The sequence below is a fragment of the Mus caroli genome, unplaced genomic scaffold, assembly GCF_978045245.1.
Source record: "Mus caroli unplaced genomic scaffold, Mus_caroli_1 scaffold_11, whole genome shotgun sequence".
Taxonomy (NCBI): Eukaryota; Metazoa; Chordata; class Mammalia; order Rodentia; family Muridae; genus Mus; species Mus caroli.
In genome coordinates this window covers 21,397,137-21,413,884 of record NW_028227266.1, presented here as the reverse complement: position 1 = coordinate 21,413,884, position 16,748 = coordinate 21,397,137, and the positions used below count along the sequence as shown (strand labels likewise).

At 42.5% G+C, this 16,748-nt stretch overlaps 1 protein-coding gene across 1 annotated transcript in view; it reads left to right on the top strand.

The window, feature by feature from the left end:
- The window catches only part of Dpy19l1 (dpy-19 like C-mannosyltransferase 1), a 91,738-nt gene extending 75,327 nt beyond the window's left edge, over positions 1 to 16,411 (top strand). The window contains exons 17-23 of the mRNA XM_021172503.3: positions 4,021 to 4,045; positions 5,328 to 5,447; positions 6,970 to 7,144; positions 7,798 to 7,897; positions 8,953 to 9,078; positions 13,783 to 13,969; positions 15,220 to 16,411. Coding sequence (XP_021028162.1) covers positions 4,021 to 4,045; positions 5,328 to 5,447; positions 6,970 to 7,144; positions 7,798 to 7,897; positions 8,953 to 9,078; positions 13,783 to 13,939 — 703 coding nt within the window. The 3' untranslated portion in view covers positions 13,940 to 13,969; positions 15,220 to 16,411. The remainder of the gene's footprint in view (positions 1 to 4,020; positions 4,046 to 5,327; positions 5,448 to 6,969; positions 7,145 to 7,797; positions 7,898 to 8,952; positions 9,079 to 13,782; positions 13,970 to 15,219) is intronic.
- The last annotated feature ends 337 nt before the right edge of the window (positions 16,412 to 16,748 follow it).

Here is a 16,748-nt window from a genome sequence, read left to right as displayed (position 1 = left end):
GAGGGACACTGAAATGCTAGTTCAGCAGAGAAAATCAGTTATTCTGTTGGAGACCATTTGAGAAATAAACAGAGAAATATAAAACTGTATTCCTCATTTTTTACTCAACTTCCCTAAGAAGCAAAATTAAAGCATAGGTAACCAAGAGAATGTACTTGTAATTAAACAAATGAAAGGCCTTTACTAGTGGATACAATACTTAAATTCTGGGAAGGTTGACAACTTCAAACAGAAGAACTTCAGTTTGATAAAAGATGCTAAGAGCATGATTGAAAGGAAAGGATAGTTGCAGACAGTATTTGTGGTGTGTGACTCAGGACTGATAACAGCCAGAAGCATACACAGAACCAGAAAAAAATTACCACAAAAGCACCTTGTGTTTTCTCTCTCCACCACACTCAGGCCCACGACCTTCTTGTGCACTTTCATAATGGCAAGTTGTCCCTGTGTCCAGGTCTGCAGGGGTTGAACCCTTGTCCATAACTTGTTGCCTGCTCTCCCTGTCAGCCCAACTTTTCATGTAGCCAAATAGAGTAATTGAAAGGGTGAGTATTTACACATGACTCATGGAGGCTCAGAAAGGCCTACAGTCTTGTGATGAGGACATTTGGGGTAAAACTAAAGGCTTTCTGCTTACCAGAGTAGTAAGAATTGGTAATAACCGGGTCTTGCACAGCTGCAAGGAAAAATTGCCTGTGGCAAGAAACACACAATGGGCCTGCCCTTCAACCCAGCAGTTCCCCCACTGCAGGTCCATCCTGTGGAAGAGTTCACACAAATGGAGATGGAGGTCAAAGGGTGCTAAGCATGGTATCGTGTGTAATATGGATAGTTAATGTGGTCAAGTATATATGTATCGGTATAGAATAAAATTATGGTCCTGGTATAAGGTGGAATGTTTTGCCATCTTTTGGGGAATAGTTTGAGCATAAGTCACTGGATGTTTTTTGAAAAGCCAAATAATACATACAGATAGGTAGGTAGGTAGGTAGGTAGATAGGTAGGTAGGTAGGTAGGTAGGTAGATAGATAGATAGATAGATAGATAGATAGATAGATAGATAGATAGATAGATATGGTAACTATAAGTTATGTATTTGTATGCATTTTCTTTTATAACTTGAATATCCTCACCTTTACACTGTCCCTTGACCTTCAGAGCTTTGCTAACATAATGGAACAATCTTGTATATTGTACTGGCTAGTTTTGTGTGTCAACTTGACACAGCTGGAGTTATCACAGAGAAAGGAGCTTCAGTTGGGGAAATGCCTCCATGAGATTCAGCTGTAAGGCATTTTCTCAATTAGTGATCAAGGTGGGAGGTCCACTTGTGGGAGGTGCCATCTCTGGGCTGGTAGTCTTGGTTCTATAAGAGAGCAGGCTGAGCAAGCCAGTTAAGAACATCCCTCCATGGCTCTGCATCAGTTCCTGCTTCCTGACCTGCTTGAGATCCAGTTCTGACTTCCTTGGTGATGAACAGCGGTATGGAAGTGTAAGCTGAATAAACCCTTTCCTCCCCAACTTGCTTCTTAGTCATGATGTTTTGTCTAGGAATAGAAACCCTGACTAAGACATATATCATTTAGAAACGGTTGGCTATAACTGTGCCTTGCTTGTACCTGTGAGGATAGGTAGGAAAGGGGGAAGGACTCTGTTTATATGATGCCAGCATTTCTCATCATTTGAGGCAGTGGTTTGTTTTGGTTTGGTTTTTTTGTTTTGTTTTGTTTTGTTTTTTTTAAAGAGTTTGGAAAAGCAACTTCAAAGATAGTTAGTAACTGTAGTGGGCAATTCTGGAAAAGGAGGTGAAAACTTTTCATAGAAAAATAGAACTGCCTCTTCAAGAGTAACTTAACTACAGAGGCAATTTCAGAAAACCTGAGTCCTGTGGGCTTTTCAGGTCACTGGGGTCCAAGCTCTCTTGTGGAAATGGACCAGCTTGTTGATATCTCATTTCACATAAGAAAAAAGTCATTGTAAAACAGAGGAGGAGGTAAAGGACGGTAGTCATGGCCTCATGTAGAAACTGCATCAGCTCTGAGATTGTCCTGAATGCAGTCGTGTGGCAGGGGTGCTGGGATTGGCCTTCCCTGCTGTCCATGGGAATGGCAACTGACTGTATCATGTTAGCACTGCATGTGCTCAGGAAATGAAGACTGAGCCTTTGCTTGGAAAGAAGGGACATTCTACCTCCTTCATGCTTGCTTTGTGTATTTGATAAAATCAATGTATACACATTTTTTTGTTGTTGTTTTTTTGAGATCAGATTCCCAAATCAGATTATGTTCTTCCCAGGTTGGGGCAAGAGGCTCATTGAAACAGATATTCATCTATGTTCAAATCTTGGGAACAACTCTAACTCTTTCAGTGTTCCCTTTGTCAGAAAGCTTCCAGATCCAGCTTTCCTATCTGACACCTCCATTTTCCCCATGGCTTATCTCAGAATCCATAGTCTTTGATTCTGCTCTTAGGGCCACATACTAACATTATGCAAATCTTGCCATTGTCGTATTTAGAAAGCTATCCAAACTTTGACTACTGCTGCCCACTCTTCCTCTGATCTGTTAGCACTGCCTCCATGGATTACTGCCTCTGTGGATTACGGTCTCCTGCCATTTCCTGACTATCTCTGCCTCGGACCTTGTCTCCAGCTGCAAACATTTCCAGAAGAAATCAGAACACACCATATGCTTGTTCTCTTCAGTCCTTCAAATCACTTAAGCTCAACTACATCACAGTCCTCATTTTGGTCTCCAGGACCTTGCATGGGTCCCCTTTTCCTCCCTTCCGTGGACCTCTCTTAGTGTCTCTCTGCCTTTTCTCTCTCCAAGTACACTGTCTTACTGGCTGGCTCAGGAGGACCTCCCTGCACTGCCTGCTCTTTGCCTGCAGGGTCTTCCACTCTCCCCTCTCTGATCCACTCATATACCACTCAGTGGTGATGAGCCTTTCTAGGCAGTTATGATCCTGCATGTTACACCCTTTCCTGTTCTCCACAGCTGCAGTTGCTGGGAGTCAATTGCTTATTTACCTTCTTTCCCTCTGACTTTAAACCCTGAGAGACGTGTGCTTTTAGATCTTGTTACTTCCCTTTCTCCTGCATGTTCAGTATTCGGGGAACTTGAGTAGATAGATGACTAGATTATACTCTGGACTCTTGCGTGTGTCCCATTTTAGTGGGGAAGGGCAAGGTAAAGTGAACACCAGATAAAATGTGAATCCTGTGGGATGGGTGTGGCCATGAAGTGGACACTAGGTAGGAGATAAGCCTCTCTGGTGGTTTTAGGAATCAGTTAGCTTGTGACCAGATCACTGCAATTAGGGGAGAACAAGGGAGGAGGTAGCTGTCTAGGATGAGGAGTGGGGTCACTAGAGGAGGAACATTGAAGCTGGCGAACTGAGAGTCCATATTAATTGCAGAGGAACCTCAATCATTTTAAGCAAAGCAGAGGACTTTGAAGCAAAGGAATAGATGGATGGCTGATCCTTTCTCTAAATGTTCTTCCTGATATTGTAGGAATTGATGGTTAGCAGGGAAAGATGAGGGCAGGACTTATCAGTCTCTAAGCACAGTATCCGGAAAGAGAACAAACATTTAAGCAAAGCTGAGGGCAGGATGTTAAACACCTGGTGCTGAGAAGACTGCCCGAGGCGCGGTGTCTCTGCCATTTCTGTTGCTGCAGTAGTACAGAGAGCTCAGGGATCAGTCACGAGGGCAGGAAGCAGGCACATGGGCTCTGAAGGCTTCAGAGTTCTCCATGTCAAGCCTGAAGTGATCTGCTGTGTACACCATGTGATTATTGGTATGGTAAATACATACCTAGTCAGATGCACACTGCCATTTTAAAAATAAACTATCTTAAATGGTTGTATACTAGCAGTGGGATAAAATTTTTAGTTTTGATTTACATATCTGTGTCTTGAGAGGAATACTAAACAAGTTGTAAAAGCTCTTATTTGTAGAGAAGAGGTCAATGGAGTACTTCGGTAGCCAGTCATCTTTTTTTGTTTTCCTTTCAGAAAACAACAATTTGAACATGGAGAGGTAAATATTTAACATTACCAAGACTTTACTTAATATACACTGTGCGTGTGTGTGTGTGTGTGTGTGTGTGTGCATATGTATGCATTCATTCTTTGGTTTATAGTCCTGGTATCTAGGTTTATTGGTACTTGTCATTAATTTATCTTCAAAATTCTTAGATATGGTTTGCTTTTTGTAGGAATGAGCAAGCTGATTGGCTGACTCATTTGCTGAACTGATAAACACTTTTGGTCAGTGAATGAGTCGCTGTAGTAACAGCAGTTAGTTTCTAGAGCCCAGTGAGGCAAGTGTGCAAGGTATCCTTGTGTGGTAGAATATCACATTTTTCTACACCTTGTCCAGAATCTTCAGAGATGTGACTGGCTGCTGTTCCTACCTTCCAGAGATAGCTGGTTTCACACAGTGCAGGGTGGAGCACTGTGGTTCAGAGGCAGAGGCCTCCATTCCTCTGCCCACTTCTGACCCTTGTTTAATGACAAAAACAAGGTAGACTTAAGGTAGACCTGGAAATCAGGCTGTGTTAACTGCACAAATGCTTGACTGTGTGGCTCTGATAAAATCATACAGCCTGATAGTCCATGATAACAGTTTCCCCATGCCTGTAGCTTCTCATTGAAGTGCAGAGAGCAAGTGAATAAAGTAGTGTCGCTATGACTCCTTCCACAACCGAGCCGGGGTTAGGGACAACAGCAGCTTCTGCACACAGGACTGCCACATCTGAACTCACAGCAGGGGTTGCCCGCACAAGACCTGTGGACCCCCAAGCCAGTCCACATTCTAGCATGGATGGGGCCAGTGCTTATGAGCCTCTACCCCAAACTCAGACACTATAGACTGTCGATGGTTTCTGCAGGAGGGAGTATCAGTTTTCTTTAAAGATGAGGCCCCTGGTAGGTCCAAAATGCTCCAACAGATGACCTCAAACCCATGAGAAAGTTGGGGAGGGAGGGAGAAAGGGAGAAGAAGAGAGGAGGGGAAAGATGTGTGTATCTATGTATACACAGCACAAAGTAGACTCTGAGGTATTACTGTTGTAAAGGAGGACACAAAGCTAAGAGGATATGAAGAGTCTGGGGAGTGGCTCCAAGACTCTGGAATTAGGGAAAGTTGTAGGGAATGACTGTGTTCAAGATGCCTTGTTTGGAAGTTTCTAAGACTTGATAAAAATATTCCATAGAAAGAGCCATTTAAGAAATCATTTCTGCAATTTCTGCATGCTCAAACTAACAATGTCTTGCCTTCACAAATGGTAGAGATGAACACTTGTCTTTCCTCCCATCAGTTGGTTTACCATGCTCTGCAGCTGTTAGCGTACACAGCCCTTGGTGTTCTGATCATGAGACTGAAGCTCTTCCTGACACCACACATGTGTGTTATGGCATCCTTGATCTGCTCCAGACAGGTAACTTAGTGACAGTTCTAGGCCAGCCTTGGCTACTAAGGGATCCTAAAGTAGTACTGGGCGATGGGCTATAATTCTCTACCCCTGAAGTTTCTTCTCTTTGCTTCTGAATACAACTTCCTATAGCCTAGTGGTCTGCTCTTCTAGCTTGTAAAATTATCCTGGCAAACAGCAGATACCACATCCATGCAGACTGGGCTCATCAGCAATTAGTACAGGTGCTGATAGAAAAGACAACTTGACTGTAGAGGAATTTTTTTATTTTTCTATCACATATTAATTTTGATATTATTATTATTGGGGGTAGTTTTTTGGTTTTAAAAAAAAAAATTCCTCTATGTATCTCTGGCTGTCCTGGAACTTGCTTTGAGGACCAGACTGGCCTTGAACTCAATATATCTGCTTGCCTCTGCCTCTTGAGTGTTGGGTTTAAAGACCTGTGCTTCTGCCAGCTAGCTATATAATTTCTAAAAGTGGGTTTGAAGTTAGCTTTCAAATTGTGTTCTCCTATTTGGAATCAAGCTTTAAGATGTTTTTCCTTGTGTGTACATATGTACATGTGTCCCTAGTTTTATTCTTTAGTCATCCTTGATGATTTACTCTTATTTATCATGTAATAATATTCAGACATTTCTGCTCCTCTGTAGTGTGCCTGTCAGTCAGCAAAGGTACAGCCTCACCTCTATTAACTGTAACAGACATTTACGAAGCACCAGCTCTTAGTTCTAGGTTTGTCTGGTCCCCAGAATTCAGGCAGGGAGCCTGAGGGAAAGGAAAGTGGGATGGCTCTGTCCTGAGTGTGGACTGTGTGTATGCAGATGCTTCACAGTGTGCACGCTCTCTTAGAGAGGCCCCACACACCTCTCCCATTCTCCTCCTCTAGGCTGGATTGGGACAGCAAACAGAGCTGGTGGCAAGTCCTCCATCTTGACTCCGACCCCACCAATGGGGCAGGTAACAGTGTCTACACTGTGTTGCAAACTCAGAAGGACTCTGCATTGGGTTAAGTTTGCTCCTGCTATGGTACTGGAGATCAAACCCAGACCCACAGGCACGTGCTGTACCAGAAAGCTGGATCCCTAGCCTATTCTGAACCAACAAGTTTTATAAGTGGGCTCTTGTTTTTGTTTTAGGCTGGACCTTATGAATCAGACAGGTAACCTGGCTCTTCTTGCAATGCTTCTGAAGCTGTGTTTCTTGGCTACAATAGTTTTGATACCGAATCTCATTGTTGAAGTATTATTTGCTGGACCAGCAAGATGGCTCAGTGGGTAAAGGCACCTGATGCCAAGCACGGTGACCTGAGTCCAATGCCTGCTGTTCACATGAGGTGGAAGAGAGAGCTGACTCCACAGTTCTCCTCTAACCACTCCCGCCTCCCATGGTAGTAATAATGAAATTCTTGTTTAAACAGTCCACGTGTGGCACTGCAGCACAGGTTGAGTTCTTCCTCAGGAGGCTTACCGTGCTGGTACACACTGCTTTGTACTGATGGTCACCAGGGTTTTTTCTTGAATTTCAGCTGTTTGGATGGCTCTTTGGCAAAGTGCATCCTGGTGCTGTTGTCTTTGCTATATTAGCAGCAATGTCTATTCAAGGTTCGGCAAACCTACAAAGCCAGTGGAACATTGTAGGGGAGTTCAGCAATTTACCACAAGAAGAACTCATAGAATGGATCCGGTACAGCACCAAGCCAGGTAAAATAACAAGAAAGCCCTGCTAGTTTTTAATCTACCTAGGATTCTCTTTCCACCACAATTTCATGTTACCACAAAATCCTACATGACGTCTTTTAGAGGAGTTACCACTATTGGCTACATGGTTTAAGGTAGGGAATGCTATATACACCTTAGTGATTTAGCTTGTTATTTTCATATAAGTCTAAATTTATAAAAGTTTTTCAAAGTTCTACATTTATCATGATTTTGTTATGTTTCCTTCCTTGATGGAATTTCAGTATTATTAGCCTTCCCATTCCCTTTTACCAATGGGTCATGGCCCTTAAGTCCATGTGTCTCCATGAAAACTTGCTGTCCCAGTAGGACGTGGTTGGTGCTGTGAAACGTTCTTAGTCAGCTGGTGACAGTGCTCCAAGATATTCGAAAAGACAAGGAAGAGAAAAGAAGCTGATACTCACTGCTCAGCGCTGACCACCCTGTTCCCCAAGCCTGGCTACAGACCTTCTCTCTGTCAGCCACTGGCTTCATTCTGCTGCTGCCCTTGAACCTTTAACTTGTGGCCTCCCTGGCCTTCAGCAGCTCCGTTACTTGTGGAATAGCTGGGCTGTCCTGACAGCGACCCCTGCTGACGCTGGTCCGGCATGCTCCTGAGTCCATGCAATTGCTTCTAGATGCAGTGTTTGCAGGCGCCATGCCCACCATGGCAAGTGTGAAGCTCTCTGCTCTCCGACCCGTGGTGAACCACCCACATTATGAAGATGCAGGTCTAAGGTAAGTGCACAGGTGCATGATGGGAAGGACAGGTCTCACACAGATAGACAGTGAGTGAGGATCCCAGCAGAAGAGGAGGGTTTCTGAGAAGATAGGGTCAGCAGGGTTATTTCAGAGTCATTCATGGGGAAGGAACGGCTGGGCTGGAAGCCAAGCTGTTGAGGCTGTATGGTGCAGTAATGCTGGTATCTTTGGTTAAAGCTTTCTAGTGGGCAGATAAAAGAAATCCTATCAGTTGTCCAAGGTATCCAGGTTGGCTTGGCACTATCACCCACAATTGTCCAACATTCACCAGTTTAAGGTTTTTAGTAAAGCCTCCTCCTTATTGAATTTTTTTTTTTCTTGAAATCTGAGGAGTCAGTTGGAAGAGATTCATTCAGTGGGATTTCTGCTCTGTTTTTATGATATTGTTTGCTATAATGAACTTAGATATTTTGCGTAGTCATATAAGGTTTACTTGTTTTCCCCATAAACCATGCATTCTATTCTCCTGGAAGAGGTGATAGATTTAATATAGATGTACTTTCCAGAGGAGATAAAGCTAGTCATTTCCCAAATGATTGGATGAATGCTATTAGCATATTGTTTTGCATAACAATGGGATGCACATTTTATAAATAAAAAGCTTTTTCATTAAAAAGTCAATTTCAGTGCCATTTTCCAAAGCAGTTTTGTAGAGTAAGTTTTTCTCAAATCTAGAAATCAGTGGAGAGTTGTGTGGGTTGCCAGTGCCTCTTGCAACTGTGTTGGTGTGTGTGCTCTCATCCTTGCTTGCACTCAGAATTTGCTGGACAGTTGTAGGCAAAGCAAGGGGGCAAACGCAGCATTAAGTTTGGAAATACGGGTGTTCTTTGGCACCAAGCCCCTTCTCCCAGAACCCTGGGCTTCATCCGCCTTCTTGTCTGACCTCCCCAGGAGCCTTGCCAGCTCCTCCCAGGCCTTTCCACCTTCTGTCTTCTCTGGAGTGTGCCTAAGTCCCATCCCATCCATGTAACGCTCGCTGTGCCCCTTCGAATCCGGAAAGTTTTTGCCTACTTATTTTTTTTTTCTTCAAGAGCCAGAACAAAAATAGTATATTCAATGTATAGCCGGAAAGCACCTGAAGATGTGAAGAAGGAATTGATGAAATTAAAAGTGAATTACTACATTTTGGAAGAGTCGTGGTGCATAAGAAGATCCAAGTAAGTATTTCACACAATTCATAGTTTATAATCTTAAGAGTGAGAAGTTAGCTTAGACCCATGGTAAGTGTTTTATATGTATGATATATAATTGATATATGTAAAATAAAACATTTTCAAAAGTATGAACAAAACACTCTGTACATAATTTGAATTAGACCTTTTGACTCACTATAGAAATACACTTTTTTAACAGTGATTGCCTTGAAGTGACTATATTCAGATTGATTGATAATCTTCCAAATTGTTCTTGTTTGCATTTAATTTTTTTTTAGACAGTTTAGTTAAAATTGACTTAGGTCTCTGAAACCAAGTAATGAGAAAGTCTGGCTGTGCCTCAGAAGTGCAGCGACAGCTAAGAGACTCACTGTCCAGACTGAGTCTACACACCTGACACATGTCCTGGGGCTGGATAATGTTGTCTGGTAATATCACTTCACGTGAAACTCTCCTTTCTTGTTTTACCTACATCCTCCTAAGTTGATAGTTTGACTAGTTTACTTCCATGAAGAAATTCACTGATCAGAGCCTAGCTACAGTGACAGAAAGATCTCAGAATGGAATATAACTTCTGAAGTGGACATGACATACAGCCTTGCCAGGGGCTGGGCACACCCCTGGCATCCCAGCACTCAGCACATCAAGGGGAGGGTTACAGATCTGAGTTACATGTGGACTTTGACAGCAGCCTGGATTGCATAGCAAGACTGGCTCAAAAACAAACCAAAACAGAGCTCAGCCATGCTGAAGACAAATAAGACAGCAGATGACAGTGACTTGGAATTCCAGGTCCAAAGCGTCCCTAAACGGGGAGCACAGGGCTGGATGATTTCACCAGGAGTTGAGGGCATTGTATGTGTTACATCAGAACTCCTACTGAAGCCTTTAGGGGGCTGCTCTATCCTTGTGTGCTGTTTACTTCAGTGATACTACAGGGCATTAAGAGAAACTGCTCACATAAACCTCATGAATGAAGACAGTTCTGTGACGTAGCGTCTGTATAGTGTTGTCTACAAGACCTAAGCTAGTCACTGGCTATGGAAAGCCCTTCCTATGAGTAGGTTCCAAGTAATTTGAATTTAATCATTTATAGAAACTGTTATTGCTGTTATCATGTAGAACATGTCTTAAATGCTTATAACCAATGTCAAGGAGATGGCTTAGCATTAAGCCATCTTGGTTACTCCTACAGAGAACTTGGGTTCATTTCCCAGCACCCTTGAGCTGGCTCACAACTATCAGTAGCAGCAGTTCAGAGGATCTGATGCACTCTCCTGGCCTCCACAGGCATTAAGCTCTTATGCAATGTACATACACATAACACACAAAACATTCCCTCACATAAAAGAAAAATTTAAATGCTTGTAGTGATGTGGGTATAATAAGATTCACACACTCAACAATTATCTCTGTTCTGTACATTGTACAGAATCCAAGTGTCTAAGTATTATGAGGCCATGTAAGAAGGCAGTGCTGGGTGAGCATTTGCAGCAGCTCAGCATCTTGACAGCCTTCTGTGAAGTTGGAGTCTTTAGCTCCTTGGTCTTCCCCCTTTAAGAAACATGAGGCCACTGGAACAGGAAAATCATTTGCATAACCTTTCCTCCAATTGATGAAAATTGACCCAAAATTGATCTTTGTTTTCTAGTCCCTTGTGTGACATTTTTTAATATGTCCAAGTTGCCAAAGCCTTGTGTTGTGCAGTCTTGATGGAGAAGTTTGGGTTTGCACAAGTCTGGTGGTGCCATCCTTCGATATGGAGAGAATTGGTTTTATGTGCATGGTTAGGGACATAGAGGACACAGAAGATATAGAGGTTCTCAACCTGTGGGTTACAACCTCTTGGGGTCAAATGACCCTTTCCCAGGCGTCATCTAAGACCATTGGTAAACATAGATATTTATATTACCATTCATAGCAGTAGCAAAAGTACAGTTAAGAAGTAGCAATGAAACTATTTTTATGATTGAGAGTTACTACAACACAAGGAATTGTATTTAAAGGGTTGCAACATCAGGGAGGTTCAAAACTACCGATATAAGGCAATAAAGCAAGACCAAGGCCAAGCAAGACCAGTACTGTTTAACTGGCTTCAGATCACTCCAACTGCAACTCAGGTTGCAGCAGAGAGGGAGCACATCGTGCCTCTGCCATCTGGACATGGACTTGATAGCGTTGGCTGGTTTCATCAAGAGGGAGAGGAGGCAGCCAAGAGGTGGCTTTGTCCTGCCTGCTTCCTGTTCCTGTTCCCATGGAAGTCCAGGCAGACTGAAGGCATACCCTCTGGAAACCTTGGGCAGGTCCACGAGAACTGTCCTAGTCACAGTTCCGCTTTGTGTCTTGGACACAATGAACATTTAAGTTACAAAAGAGAGACAGGCACCAAAACATAGTGATGTTACATTATGGCAGCAAAGTGTGAAGTGACCAAAGTGCACATCTACACAAGACAGTCCATCAGTAACCCTAGATCAGAACTAACAGCTATGACGAGGAGCAACTGGGTCTTCATGGACCAAAATGCAAACAATAACTAAATTGTACTGTTACAAGTCCCATAATGTCCCCAATTTTGTGAAAGCAACTCAGAACTGTCCTTGTTTATGTGAGAGGGAACATGGATCAAAGTGCTAGCAGGATAGATAGATGCTGATATTTATTAGCAGTGCCTCTGAGAAATGATATTCAGGACTAGGTGTGTACCTGCTGAGTGATGAATATTGGACTGGATAGTCAGAGAGATAAGATTAAATGGAACTTGGACTTCTCATAAGTGTTTCTTAGGGAGGGAGGGAGAGAGGAAGGTAGGGAAGGGGATGGAAGAGAAGAGAAGAGAAAGAAGAGAAGAAAAGAAAGAAGAGAAGAGAGAGTGAGAGCGAGCAGTCATGGTCCATTCTCTAATATTTTAACTTTCCCTTTCCCCCTTCCCCCTTCTCCCTCCCCCCTTCCCCCTCCCCCCTCCCCCCTTTCCCCTTCCCCTTTTCCTTCCCTTATTCTGAGTAAGCCTCATCTATGCTATTCAAGCATGCTGCCCAGACCTTTTTCCTCCGTATATGTGTGTGTGTATGTATGTACAAGTGTGCATTCATTTGTGCATGTGTGCGTGTGTGTGTTTTGAGATATCATCTCAGTAACTTGCTCAGGCTAGCCTTGAACTTGAGATGTAACTACTTCAGTGTATGCCGGTGGCAAACAAGTAAAAACAGAATAGCCACATGAAAGTATAGCAATCCTATAAATCTGATCTTGTTTAAAATGTTTAAATTATTTGGATGAGTTATTTAGGCAAATATAACTTTATACTAGGTTTTGTTTTGTTTTGGAGACAGAGTCCTTCTATGTAGTCCTGGTTGTCCTAGAGCTCATTAGTAGACCAGTATGGCCTTGAACTCACAGAGGTCTGCCTACCTCTGCCTCCATAGTGCAGGGATTAAAGATGTGTGCCACCATGCAGAGCTATCTATATTGTTCTTTATAAAAATATATTATTGGCTGAGCACGGTGGCACACATCTGGAATTCAAATCCCTGAAACTCTGAGTCAGGAAGACTGTAAGTTTCAGGCTATTCTAGGCCATACAGTGAGACCCTGATTTTGGATGGGAAAAAAAAAAAGAAAAGAAATACATTGTATATACAGTTTAGTTTCATTTAGCTAAGAAGTAAGCTTACCTTTGTCAGGTGTCAGATAGTTTGTATATCCAGAAATGCTCAAACTGGACTAGAGGAGGATTTCTGGTGATTAGATAAGAGCCAGCATTCCTCAGGAACTGGTGAACTGGTTCCTATTGGCCACAAGTGTCATAAAGAGTCATTTTCCTTACCCCTGTCAGAGGGCACATTTGATTGCGTGTCAGAGCCCGTGCTGGGCCTCAGGCTGTCTCCATACCATCTCACAAGTATTTGTTATTCATTTCCCAGTTGCTAACACTGGCCTTTCTCCCCTCAGTCCCAGCTCTGTCACTCTCCTGTCTCCTGCTATTCTTGCTTCTCTGACAGACAGCCCTGGCCTTGTCCAGTCTGCTTCTTTCCCTCTCTGCTCTGGACTCTTCCACAATCCTCTAGATATTTTCACTTTTGGCCATATCCAGTCTACTTCTTTCTCTCTGCTCTAGACTCTGGGTATTTTTCTCTTTTACCTACAATAAAAACCATAACCTCTCGGCCATATTGGCAGTTTCTTTGCTGTGTCCCTCCCATATGATCACAATACGACTTTCCTTTAAAGTGACTCATTTTAGAGTATAATGAGTACACCTTCCCCAGGAACTAAGCAAATTTCATGATTGTTAAAACTAATGCGTTTGTACTCGGAGCTTGGTGCTGTAAACATGTGAGTGTCCTCAGTCTGCACACTCTGGGGGCGGGCAAGCCAGTGCTGTGGGCATCTTCCCGTGTACACAAGTGGAAACCTCTATCAGCACATTCTTGATGAGTCGCAGAGGCAGAGCGTACAGGAGTCTCTCAGCGGTCTTATCCAGCACACGCATTCTGTGCCTCTCCTTATACTCCCTGATGCTGTGTTCCCATTGTCCTAAAGAGGAGCTATGGCCGCTTACAAAATTAACGGTGACTGTTGTGTGATTTAAGAGCTATGCTGATTAATGGAAGTAGGAAAAGTGTGATGAGACAAGAAGTATAGACACTGCTGTGCTGTCTGCACTTGGATAATGTGCATTGACTTTAAACTGTGCTACTTCTCTAGGCCTGGATGCAGCATGCCTGAAATCTGGGATGTAGAGGATCCAGACAACGCTGGGAAAACACCCCTGTGCAACATCTTGGTGAAGGATTCCAAGCCTCACTTTACCACAGTGTTCCAGAACAGTGTTTACAAAGTCCTAGAAGTTATCAGACAGTGACTGCACGTGCATCTGCCAGAGGACGCATCAGTAATGGCTTTACTGCTTTGCCACTAACTCAGACCACAAACCTTTAGAAAGTCTTTGAAAGTAACTGTTTTCAAATGGCAAGCATTTGATTTGGTCAATTTGTCAGTCTGATTGTAAAAATGACTTACACCAGATCGATTAGTTACTGTTTCACTGCACCTGTTAAAATTTGCTATGCAAATGAGTATATTCGTGTACTTGGTTTGAATATTTGTGTTATGGTGAACAAAGCCATCTGTTTAGAAATACATCATGGGTCATGACAGATGATATGAAACTACAGTCACTTCTGGACTGATAGGGGCCTGTTCGCACCTTGCTTTCTATTTACCTCCTGGTCTTACCTTTGAACACTGTCTCAGCTCTCAGTCCAGGCATGGTCGGCCTGTGGGTCACCTGTTCACCTCTCTTCCGGGTGCTCCTTTTGTTGTGTGTTGCTCTTGTGAATCAAGTGTTTCCTACCTGTTGTTACCCAGACTCCTGGGTATGGTGGCAAGGACCAGTTCCTTTAGTTTCCAGCTATGTGGTATGTGTTTCTCCCCACACAGACTTGGCTTCTTTCCCACATAAATACTGTCTTGTCTTTAGATTGGTTAGCAAGTGCTTATTCTTGGTTAAAAAACTAGTAATTGTGTATTTTCTCATTTTTAGTATTAATCAAATATTATATTTTAATACCTTTAATTCATTTAAAAATTTTTATGATTAATTACACTGTTAGGAAAAACTATTTTGGACAACCTCAAATATTGATGCATCTATAGCTTGATATATATATACATATGGAGAGAGAGAAAGAGAGAAAGAGAGGGAGACATAGCTTGTGGTGGACTGTAGTTTTTGCTAATTTTACTTTCACTATTAAGATAAAATAAAACCTAAGTAACTTCTGTCAAAATGTAAATGAATAGAGTTTTTAATTTTGCTTTCAAAATTGCCTGTCTTTAATAAGACAAAGCCTTAAGCCTTATAATTTTGCCTCAAAAAATAAAAAAATTTCAGTGTGTAGAGTGAGTATGCTCTCCGTCTTCCCCATTTTTTTCTTGTTTTTTTATTTTTTGAAAAATTCCTAAACTTGCTTTGAATTTCTTATGCAAATTTTGTTTCATGGAAGTTAATTTGTGTGAAATGAGATACTTCAAAACTATAATCTTCATTGTTGTAAGTAATGGTTTTGAGGTTTTAAATTCTAAGCAAACTGACCATGGCTGACTACCCATGTTTTATGCAGTCTTCTCTTTATTAACCAGAGGCAGATGAACCTCGGTGTGGATTGTCCGTGAGACCTGAACCCTCAGGGATGGCTTCCCGTGCCCACTCCAGTCCTGGCAGCCACAGAAGGAAGAGCTGCTCTTTCTGCCTTCTTCCCAGAGCCGAAGGACAAGCTTGTCTGGGGGACATTGGTCACCTGCAAAGACAGCACTTGCAACTGAGGAGTGTGGCCTCAGTAAGGAGCCAGCCTCACCAGCCAGGGTCTCCCTCCCTGAAGCTGCCCGGGAGCTGTTGCAGACTGTGGCCAAGCTTCCTCATCCGACGCTTACTTTTATTTCCCAAGCTTTTACGAACTCAGAAAATAGGGGAGCAACTGGAGGTCATGGTTTAGGGGTGTTTGAGTGATAGTGTGGCAATTCAGGGCAATGTAAAGAAAGGGGCAGGCATGGGAGTGAAGGACACATGCCCTGCCTGCTCCGCAACCCTTCTGCAGCCTAATATGGCTGCTGTGTGGATACAGCAGTTAGGATTTTTTTTATCACCTTTTAAAAGTTATTTTCTGTCCTTACCCTCTAACAATTCCCTTCATAATAAGTTCACATGTAGTGATTGGAAATTCTGTACAGAGAAACAAAACATTAAAATACTATTAGAGCCAGTTCACATGCTGGGAAACATTAAAAGTAGTCTAAATTAGTTTTTTTGCAGAAACCTTTTGTAACAAACAGTATGTCGTAATGTAACTCCAGCAGCAAGCTTTGCTTGTATTTAGGCAAGTCAGCTTGGAACTGCAGCCTTGGGGCCCACTGAGTTCTTAGTCCAGCACATCTAGTAGCAGTGTGGCGGAAACACTTTATGGCAACATGGAGCAGTATTAGATTTTATGTAGCTGACCATGCAGTATTAAAGCTCAGTATTTTGCATATTTTTAGCATTTACAAATATTTTTGCTTTAGTGTGAAAAAAGGAAAGAAAGACAGAAGGCAGTTGAAGAGTTATTATTGTGACATTAAAAAAAAATAAGCTGGGTAATATGTCCATTAAAAGCTAAACCTCTAAAATGCCTGTCAGAGTGTGTGCTGTTCCGGTAGGCCAGCAGCACGAATGAGAAGACAAAAGGATGTGTCTGAGCTAAAGCGATCCTGCACAGGAGTGTTGTATTTTTATGAATTTTATGCCCCTTGTTTACATGTACTATATATGTTAAATTAAAAAAAAATCCATGAAAAATGTGCCAATTTTTTCCACCTGCTACTGTCCTCTGCACCCATCTGTGGCTGCGCACATTCCCATCTGTAGTCAGATGGCCGTGAGCTGATCGACATCATCTTGCAGTCTTTGGTAAAATGGGGAAAGGTAACAACCTGGGGTCCATTGCTGATGGTAGGGGCGCGAATCATCCAAAATGGTATGGTAGTTATGGTCAAAGCCACACGTTCCTTTGTCCTTTTCATCAAGGGACATATGTATTGGTATAATTACAGAGTTGCTAACAGCTTTTCTCATAAATTACACCAAAGACCATTTGTTGTAAAAGATTCCCCAAATTATAGTACATTTATTTGTA